This window comes from Nanorana parkeri, unplaced genomic scaffold, assembly GCF_000935625.1.
Source record: "Nanorana parkeri isolate BGI_ZX_2015 unplaced genomic scaffold, ASM93562v1 scaffold370, whole genome shotgun sequence".
NCBI classification, from domain to species: Eukaryota; Metazoa; Chordata; class Amphibia; order Anura; family Dicroglossidae; genus Nanorana; species Nanorana parkeri.
The window spans coordinates 1,143,203-1,154,229 of NW_017306638.1; the positions used below are offsets into that span (position 1 = coordinate 1,143,203).

Below are 11,027 nucleotides of genomic sequence, written 5' to 3' on the forward strand. Positions count from 1 at the left end.
AGAATCTATGGGGCATTGCCAAGAGAAAGATGAGACATGAGACCGAACAATGCAGAAGAGCTGAAGGCCGCTATTGAAGCATCCTGGTCTTCCATAACACCTCAGCAGTGCCACAGACTGATAGCTTCCATGCCACGCCGCATTGAGGCAGCAATTGCTGCAAAAGGGGCACAAACCAAGTACTGAGTACATATGCATGCTTATACTTTTCAGAGGTCCGATATTGTTCTATGTACAATCCTTGTTTTATTGATTGCATGTAATATTCTAATTTTCTGAGATTGTGGATTTGGGGTTTTCATGAGCTGTAAGCCATAATCATCACAATTATGACAAATCACGGCTTGAACTATCTTGCTTTGCATGTAATGAGTCTATCTCATATATTAGTTTCACCTTTTAAGTTGCATTAGTGAAATAAATTATCTTTTGCACGATATTCTAATTATTCGCGTTTCACCTGTATATGTTGTGGTGTTGTCCAATTTGCTGGTCCTTGTATGTGCTACATAAGTGTACGCTGTGATAAAATTTATGTGATAAAAAATGTGTTCTATTAAAGTGGAACTTTGAGCAAAATAAAGATTGGCATAAAGTATCTATGATGAAGTCTGCCAATAGCCTTAAAAGAGCAGTTTTGAGTCCCCCCATAAAATGTAATTATGTGCTGATCTTGACATTTTTTTCCCCACTTTCTTTAACAAGCTATGCTGTCCAGCAAGGATGGGACAAACCAAATAAAATGCCTAGGAGTTGTTAACATGGTCAGCTTTTTTCATATGGTACAAACCTTATTCCAATAGTATTAAAGTTATGATTTAATTTGTTTGTCTCCTATCTAAAGTCTAAACTAAATGGCCATCTAAATAACCACCCTATCCACAGGCTGAAAATGTTGCTGTTTGATTTTACTGTAGGACTAACAGCATTGCCGTCCTATTACAGGGAGTTGAACAAGATCAATGTGTAATAAAACTATGTTAAAGACAAAAACTGCTGTGTTAATGGTAGTGACAGACTGCATACATTTTATTGCAACACAGAGCATTACATGGTATGGCAACACGCTGCCACACATAGAGTTGAATAAATGTAAAAAAAAAATTAAAAAAAAAATCCCATGCCACAATGCACTGCAGTACATGTGCACACTGCACACCAGTGCTATATAAATGCTGTATAATAATAATAATAATAATCATTGTTTAATAAAAGTGAGTTATTTTAGACTGAATACAATTAGGTTTCATATGTACAGTCACATGGTTTAAATAATGATTCTTATCCTGGAAATAAAGCTTTGTAAATTGAGCCTAATGTATTTAAAAAAACGTTTTAAGTGATTTGATAAGCTTGGATTATTTATCATCACATCTTAATAGACAGTAGAACTAGCAACATACACATTACTATCTCTTTATTCATTCATTTTCATTTATATTTTTTTATCAAAAATTCCATACTAGACTAAAGTATATTTATATTACTAAGCATCCAATAAAAAGCAGCACATACATTGTAACACTGTATGATAACCATAGCTTAGCTGTGTCAAAATGATGGGGAATGCAGAGTTTCTGGGATGTAGTGGGCAGCTTGTGGGTGGGGTTGGGGAATCCAGAGGGTGTGCTCTGGGTGGGGTTGCAGTGCCAGTAAAATTGGTAGGCTCACCTTTGCACTGCAGCAACTTTTTCATCTGCCTGGCGCGCCACTCTTTTGTCTGGCTGTTGCTGTTTCAATAAAAATACTGAACAGCTTCCACAGCATCAGCCAGCATCCAGTGGTGCTGGTATTGGTATTTGTGTTTTCCCATAGATCAATTATAAATAACAAAATTCAAAGAGCAATGGTCTGCAGTAGTTCACAGTAACCAATCAAATATTAACTTACAATACTATGATGCACACTCCAGGTTATTTTTATTGACTATTAATAAGATTATTTTTTCATTGACTTCTATATAACAGGGATTCATGCTTCTCTATTAAATACTGCTTTTAGATTGTAAGCCCTCACGGGCGGGGCCCTCCTTACCATCTTGTCTTGAATTGTATTGCAATTGTATTGACTTCCTTATATTGTAAAGCGATGCGCAAACTGTTGGCGCGATATAAATCCTGTATAATAATAATATACTAAGAATAGTGTACATATATGTGCATTAATGTGTGTAATAAGTTCTAAACTGCCAATTACATGTTCTCTTACTGTATGCAAGTGTTAACTGGTTGTTATATGTGATTTAAACAGCTTCTTGTTTTAAAACAATATCCTACTTTTCAATTAGAGCAGTGTTTTTCTTCAGGAAAATGCATTAGTGTCTATAACAGAAAAAACAACAAATGCTTGCTTAGAACAGGCATTGTTTCATTAAGCAACTGTTATCATTATTTCACACTTTACGAGCTATTAACATATCCTGTGATGGATGTATGATGTCCCCCCCTTTAAAGTCCTCTACTGATAAAATAAACTACTATATTCATTGAGCAGAGCCATACAGGATGCTCAGATGTGCTAACTAAAACAATCCATCCATAATGGCAAACTAAATGACAACGCTAAAACCTCAGAAAAGTTCTATTTCAGAGGCTCTATATAAAAGGTACAACGAATAGAGCAACAATTCATGTTAAATAAGTGTTAAACACTATTTTTATTGAAACTGGTTATTTAAAGCGGACCTTTACACTCAAAAATCTAATTCTACTAATGCATCCCTCTATGTATGATGATTAATAATAACATAGACATGTCAGGTGTAAAATGCGGTGATTTTGAAATACTTACACTTGCAGATCATTCACTTCCTGCTTTGAAAGGGTATCATGGCTTCAGTTTGCCAAAGCAATGCACACTGGGATTGCCTTGTCATCAGCAGAGCATTGCTGGGAAATCTCATCTGTAATCTCACGAGATCTCAGGGAAAGGCATTTTCCTCCCCTGAGATGATGTGCATGGTCACATGTCCTAGTCACATGTCTAGTCACATGTGCCAGAAATCCAGGAAGTACTAGGAGAGCTAGTAATCTGCCCTTAGTAAACATGGCCACTGTCAGAAGACTGGGGAAGAAAAGAGAAATAAGGTATGCAAAGAATACAAAGCCTGCAATTATCTAGAAGTATGTGATTGCAGATTGTCATTACTAAACATTTGTAAAGGTGTGTTTGTTTTTATTTTAAAGATATGGGTAAAGGTCCGCTTTTGATGACAATGCAGTTTGTGAAGAGGGCATATATTCACTTCAACAACTTTTACCTGTTACAAGTTCCCATAGGAGTTTTCAAACTGGTGGGGTTGCGAATCATTTTGTCTAGAATACCAACAATCTGTTCAAATTTGGGCCTTTCCCCACGTTCCTTCTGCCAACAATCTAACATCAGTTGATGAAGACCAGCAGGACAGTCCATTGGTGCTGGTAACCGGTAACCTTCCTCAATAGCCTTTATAACCTAAAAATTACACAGAAATATTTTTGCATAAACATCAAGTCGGCATGTGTAGCATATTCACAAAAGCCCACTCAATTGTGTATTATGGTATGCAATAGTTTAAAAAGGTCTCATTTGCTCTCACTGCTGAAAACCACCATTATTATGGCAGATAATGATCATAAAGAGAACTGCATAATTAACATGGTTGGATATTTAACACTTATAGTGGAAACAATGGTACAGCTCTATGAAATGGGGAAAAAATAGGATTTTGGCTTACAAGTAAAATCAGTTTCTTGAATTCCAAAACAGGACAAAGGCATATTCAGAGATGACTAGGTAATAAGCAGGTATCAGGTGATTGGACACTGGCCAGAGTTGTGAGGACCCCACCCATTCCCAGAAATCCTCAGTTTTTTAGCAAGCAATAGGTGACACAAAGGGTATTCTGTGTCCTGTACTTGATAGTACAGTACAGGACACTGGCAGATTTAGAGGCAACTGGGATGTCCAAACTGTGGGATGGGCAACACAACAAAAAAACAATCAACAGGCCCACAAACCAAGGGGAAAACCCCAACCTGCAGCATCTTAGGGCCAAAACTAGCATCAGCAGAGGGCCGAACATCTATCAGGTACTGGCAGATCTAGAAGAGTGTGCCTTCACAGGAAAGGGTAAAGTCCTATTCTAAACAAATAGACATGCACAATGCACCGCCAAATCCATCCAGAAGTGCTGCAACGAGATGCAGGGAGCACCCTGCAAGGTCCTTTGGGAAGGACAAAAAGAAAGATTGTCTTAAGGATGCTGAGCGCTAAACTCAGATGGGTTGAACCACATCCAAGCAGTGATGTTTGTTTGTGAATATCCATGGGGCCGTGGAGAAGCCAAAGGTAAGTGCCACAAATGGTAAATGTTCCTCCAAGACAAACTGCTGGAAGCATTGGTGCGGAGGTAAAATTGGTATATGCAGGTAGGTATCCGTGATGTCCACCAAAGCAATAAAATACCCCTGTTGAATAGAGGTGGTAACTGATCATGCTGATTCAATGCAGGGTTTGCAGGTACTCAGACACCTGTTTAGAGTATTATTTTGTTTGGGACCATGAACAGATTGTAGTAAAACTGTTAGAACTGCTCCTCCTGAGGGACAGGGATGATGACTCTTGATGTCAGCAAATGTTGCAGGAGCCTCTGCAGAGACTCTTCCTGCAGGAGGGGAAGAAGGCTAATTTGAAGGCGTAGATCGAAGAGAGTACGACAAAAACAAATTTTTTCAACCCACAGATCCTGGATGTCTCGACTCCAAACAGCTGCAAAGGCCAGTATGCATCCCCTACTTGTGAAAGTTGCATGTTTGGAAGGCCTAGTTGTCCGGAGCCTACATCTCAACTGGGAGCCAGGTTCTGCCTAAGAGATGGAAGCCTGGGAGAGACGAAAGCCACCCTTCCTGGCCTAAGCCGAGAAAGACTTACTGGGAGAAACCTTAGAGTTCTGCAAGTTGGGTAGGAGAGTGCTCTTAAACCTCTTAAAACCTTCTTGATGAAAGTGTCAAAACTTCTCTATGAAGAGATGCTCACCCGCAAAGGGAATCCACGTTTTTAGCTGACCAGTTCTGATGACGAGTACTTAAGCCACAGGAGCCTATGCATCTGTACTGATAGGCGTTCCAGCCTAGAAAGCTGATGCAAGGTGTCTGCTAAACCATGCATCTACATGGGGCACCAGCAGACGTTCTAACTGCCCTAAGAAGGGTCTACAGTGATGGAACCAGGATTACGCAATATGCGTTTGGTCTAGACTGCTAGAGTCTGACAAACTGCCATAATGGCCACTGCTGATTGTAGGGTAGGTCCAATAAAGGCAAATGAGTCCTTGAACAATCCTTCAAGGTGTTTATGCACTGAATCTTCAAAGTCTGGAACATTCTCCCCCATACAGTCAAGGTTTTGTTAAGGCCAGTGATTGCAGCATCTATCTTCAGCACTGCCCACTTTCTCATGGCTGTTTTCTATAAGGGGTTTTGTAGTGAAAATCATTTTGGAGGAGCAAACACTTATCAAAATGTTATCAATCTAGATAAGGCATCTCCTCTACCAGGATGTGCATTGGAAAGGCATTATTAGGCTTCTTTTTCCTAAGAGAATCCACACTAGGCTTAGGGCCATAGCACCATCTTGTGTAGGTGGGCCAATGGGTAGACACTCCCTCACCACGTTGAAGAGCACCAAACTGGTGCCATAGGCAAATGGTTGAAGACAGTTCCTCCTGTGAGGAAACGTCCGAGAAGGAAACCCCTGGAAACTTGGCAGCCATGGATGCATCTGACATGGAGTCAGAAAGGGGATAAGAAGGAGGAATGTGCTTACTCCCTCTGTGGCCAGACTCATCAATCATGGCAGAAGAATATTGTACCCTGGTGGGGCAATAAATGCATGTGAAGAGGGCAGTGAGCCTGAAGGAGGGATAATAAACAGACCATGTAGGGCAAAGTCCCTGGGGGAACCTCTGGTACCCTCAACACTATGTTAAAAGTGAGGGGCCTCATAAGGGTACTCACAGACTGGGGCCAGAAGAATAAAGAGAGTCCCCACATGCTAGGTATATTGAGTGCCCAGACTTAGCAGGACTGTTGCACCTGTGTCCACCATACCCCCACACATGATTTAAACATTTGTTCCAAGCAAGTGTCTGTCCAGTCCAAATAAATGTTCCTTTTAAATGACCACACATGTGAGTCCATTCGGAGTGAACATTTGTTTCGGCTAAGGAACCTGGCTGGTCAAAGGATGGGGTCTAAGAAGGCACAGGCTAGACAGAGAGCAGGTGGCAGATGGAGGAGGGCATACAGCATGGGGGGGGGCGGGCTTAGCCACTGTCCTCGACCTGTATTGCACCCTGCAGTGAACCCAACACACAGTACCAGTGCCAAGGTGGGCGCCTAATGCAGAAGCCAGTGCCCGAAGTGACCTTACAGGCTGGCCCCCGTGCCTTACATCCAGCAAGGCCCAGGCACGGTTCCTAAAGGTGGTGCACTAATATGGAAGCTGTGAAGTTGCCACCATTGTCAGACGCAGCAAGATAATTTTGATTGAAGAATCAAAGGACATAAGGTAATTAACACTTCATACTAGGGATATTCAGGTACCAAGTACCGTACTTGGCACAATTACAAGTAATTATACTTTTCCAGCTCCAAGACTCGTCACTAACTCTTGGCCCCAAAACGTTGGCTAATTGATGCTTGTGACATGTTTCTTCAAAAAATAAGTAAAATAATTGAATCTTTTTGACCGAGTGCTAGTGATCTCTACAGCTCCAAGACTAGACTAGAAAAAAAACTCAAAAGTTAAGAGGCAGCTATAATTTTTAAGGGGCATTGGCTATGGGGATCCTGGGATTTGTGCATTCCTGTATTAGTGTATGATTTGTTTTATATACATATATTAGGGATGCACCAATACCATTTTTTTCCAGGCCAAGTACAAGTACTGATACTTGTCCAAGTACTCACAGATACCAATTACTGATACATTTTTGTTTAGTGTTATGTGACAGTTTTCTAAAACACTTACAGACTAATGATTTCAGGACAGTGGTGGATCGCTGGGGGCCAGTCGCAGCTGCAACTTCTGTGACCCTGGTAGTTCTCGTGAAAATGCCAAGTATCGACACTGGTATCTGAACTGGTATCTGAACATCCTTACTACATACATCTCCCTCAGTAGAGGGGAGACATCACCTAATGACACTAGCAACATTTCTGGGACTGAGAGGGGTTATATAAGAGTCCTTGATGTCTGGCCAGTGTCCAATCACCTGATGATACCTGCATATTATCCAGTCCTGTTTGATCAAAAAAAGTACTTACCTTTTGATGTCTAATGATTTGATTCAGATGAAAGCAAATGTTTAAGGCGTCATTCACAAAGGAATTTTATGTCCGACAGACTCAATGGGTTATTACACCAAGAATCACAGGAGGTGCTGGACAGCTGCAGCCCCTCAGTCAGTGCAAAACAATGACAGGCTGACAGAAGCTGCAGGTGGCTGTTGCTATTCACATGTATCTGTACATCTGGTGGTCTCCTGCAGCTAGGGACAGATGACTGGTCCTGAGGCAAGCTGAACTTAATGTCTCTTTTTTCAACCTATGTAACCTAGCAACTGTAAATGTGAATGGATACTTTATCCATTATTCTTAAAATCTAACTCCACGTTTTTACCAATAGGACCTGTTCTAAATTATACCGCAATATTTACACTGTATTTATAAGATGATTGACTAAAATTTTCAGGGTTTTGGTGTCACTCTTGTACATAATGTCTTTATATATCTCACTAAAATCTCTGACAGTCCTGTACAAGTATGCCAGAGGCTCAAACAGCATATAACAAAACAATAAATCAGAAAAAAAATCAATGCTGCTTTATTCTGTGCAATATGTACGGTGAACAGACATGCCTGTGTCACCTTACCTCTTAAATCACCAGTAAAGTTTTAATTGTCCAGAGGAATAGTGATAAGGAATATGATATTTAACCAGTTGACATCCGCGGTGTTAAACCCCCTTCCCATCCAGGCCATTTTTCAAGCAGAAACCTGTTTTTTACAGCCATTGGCCCATGACCCTCGATGCCATGATCTCTTTGGCTATGATAAAGTACAAGTGCTTTTTGGGGCCAGCAAGAAGAGAAAAAAACAGAAGAGTGTATTCAGACTACTTTATTTATGATAGCACAATGAAATGCTTCCATTCTACTGTCTATTGTACTGAGTTTTAGTATCATGATAGTGACTCTTACTGCTGTGGTAACCAAGTTAAAACACATTGCTGCAAACTTCATTAAACCCCACAGCCTTGAGTTAAAGGCATTGAGAGAATCAATCAGAAGGACATGTAAAAGGTTAGAATGATGTTATAAGGCAATTCATGTCACTGACAATGTGCTACAAAGCTCTCATAAAAATACTAGTGCAGTATTCATGCTCCTGAATGTCATGCAGTGAAGGATTGTCTGAAACTGACTTTCAGGAAAGCTGGGAGACAAAAGAGTTTTTCAGCCAGCACACGAGAGTAAATGAGGTTTCACTGGTAACCTCCAATTAATTCTTATCATGATGTCAGTTCAGTAAAATGAAATAACTAATTAATAAGTAAAATAGATTTCTATTCAAAAATGAAGTATTCATCGCTAGAAAGGGAGATGATAAAAATGTTCATTTTATAACTTATTTTGCTTAATAAAATGTTTTGCAAAGGTGAAGGTACAATACACTCAGTGGTGTTGATTTATTAAAGGAGCAGGGAATGTTTGCTTACGAAAGTGAATGTTCATTTTGCTTAGTGATTAAGTTGAAGTGATGTCCACTTTGAATATCCAATGATGTCCATGGGAAACAGACAGGATTTCAGCTTGTACATCATTGGATGATTAAAGTGAACACAGCTTTACCTTATTCACTAACGTTTTGGAGCCTCCATGTTGCAAAGTTAACAATCAATTCTAGGGCTGCAGCTAATGATTAATTTCACAATCAATTAGTTGTCCGATTATTTTTTAAATTAATCGATTGGTTGCATTGAAAAAAATATTTCTCTCTCCTCCTCCCCCCACTAATCGATAACGAGAATTGTTGCCAACTATTCTCATTATCGATTATTTGTTGCAGCCTTACTCAATTCAACTGCAAATTAACCCTAAAGAGTAGAATACTGAGCAAATGCACTTATACTGGGTTAAGCTACATCCATACTAGTGTCAAAAGGTGGCACTCACATTCCAGGTACATCTCAATCACTTCCTGAAACCTGGTGCAAAAGATGTGTATTGAGCTAAATTCACTTTGGGTAGTTTCATGGTCTGCAGTTCCTGTGCCTTTTTATTGATTTGTGCAGCTCCCTGTCTGAACCAAACGCTCAATGCCAGAATTTTTATAAAGACATGACAAAAATAGTTGTGTGTTTCATCTTAATGCAAATTGGTGCAACGCCTCCCCTGCTCCATAAGATGATCCCCCTCAACAAGGAAGAGTGATATTTTTTGCCTAGTTCTTGCCTAAAATGGTGAGCTAACAATAATAATAATAATATTAAGTAACCAGAACTCATAAAATAAAACAAGCAAGACAGTTCTCAATAAGGCCACACATCTAGAACTAAAAATACAGACATTTTTTATCAATTATTAATGATTTACAAATGAAAGAATCATTGATTGCACACATACAATTCCATTCTGTGCTACAAACTATACCCTAGAAAGTGCTGCATGAAAAATGAAGCTTTGACAGGCCAGAATATGTGACCTTTTTTCCTTGCGATAAAGTAAGATGGAATGGCACCAGGATTAACGGTAGCAGCAGAAGAGGTGATGTTAAAAGAATCATCTGGGATTTCTAGCAGCATATTATTTGATGTGAAAAGCTGTAGAAATGGCTCACACACTCTTCAATAATGGCTTGCCCAATGATTGCTTGTCTAATGTGGCAGTATACTGCGGTTAATAAATACAGTCTATGAGGATTTGAATGTTCAAAAAGCAACATTAGATGCCCGTTAACTCTGCCAGAAAACATGGATTCAATATTAGAGACATTTGTCAAAGCATGCAAACCGAAAGACAAAAAAAACCTGGAAGTCAACCTTGTCAATTGTAAAACTGCTCGAGATAAGACACGCTTAAAATTAAACTTTTAAAAGACTGCAACAACTGACTTATGAATTGACTGCTTCAATTGAATCTCTTCACAGCTTATGTCCAGCTCCAGGATAAATACAGATGAGCGTCTACTAACTCTGCAAGCTAAACAATAAATGATAAACACGAGCTTCCCATTCACTTGTTTGAATGTTAAGCAGCTGTAGCTTTACAATCACTTTATATTCTTGTCAGAGATGTTTATGTTTGTTGGTATGGCTTGAAGAAGGTGTCAAATATATAAAACTTTACTGAATATCCAGGGGAATGTAAATATTTCTTTTTTTCTCAACCCCAAGGATTTGTTTGCACATATTTTGACAGTCCATGAAATCTTTGACACTGAGCCTTGTCAGATGTTAACAACTTTGCACTCTGCAAAAATGTCTCATCACTTTAATTTTTTATATCTTCTTCAAGCTTTGTGAACCTTGGCTGAAAACCAATCATGCATGAGAAGCCTTTATTTGACAGAATTAAAATGTCTTAATTCTTACATAAACACTATAGTATTATACTGGTTAGGGGAATGGTATCTATATAAACAAAAATACAATACTCATAATTAGTATAGTAATGTAAAAAATAAAACTTACATCCTGGTTTGACATGTCCCAATAAGGCCTTTCTCCATAAGACATTACTTCCCACATTACAATTCCATAACCCCACGCATCACTGGCTGATGTAAACTTGCGGTACTGAATTGCCTCTGGAGCTGTCCATCTGACTGGGATTTTTCCTCCCTTATCAAAACAAGGAAATTACATTTATTGGCTAAACTGAAATTCTGACTCAATCAATCCTATGCAAGAGGAGTACTGTTCAATTATGTGTGCCAATTTACTATTTCTGATATTATATATATATATATATATATACACATACA

General features: G+C 39.2%; 1 protein-coding gene across 11 annotated transcripts in view; it reads right to left on the bottom strand.

The window, feature by feature from the left end:
- The window catches only part of EPHA7 (EPH receptor A7), a 200,117-nt gene that overhangs the window by 6,695 nt on the left and 182,395 nt on the right, over nucleotides 1-11,027 (bottom strand). For 10 of the 11 annotated variants that reach the window (XM_018558955.1, XM_018558959.1, XM_018558954.1 and 7 more), the window contains 2 exons: nucleotides 10,735-10,884; nucleotides 3,260-3,453 (listed from right to left, as the gene is read on the bottom strand). In XM_018558955.1, the coding sequence (XP_018414457.1) occupies nucleotides 3,260-3,453; nucleotides 10,735-10,884 (344 nt within the window). The remainder of the gene's footprint in view (nucleotides 1-3,259; nucleotides 3,454-10,734; nucleotides 10,885-11,027) is intronic. The other variant, XM_018558956.1, reaches the window with a different exon arrangement.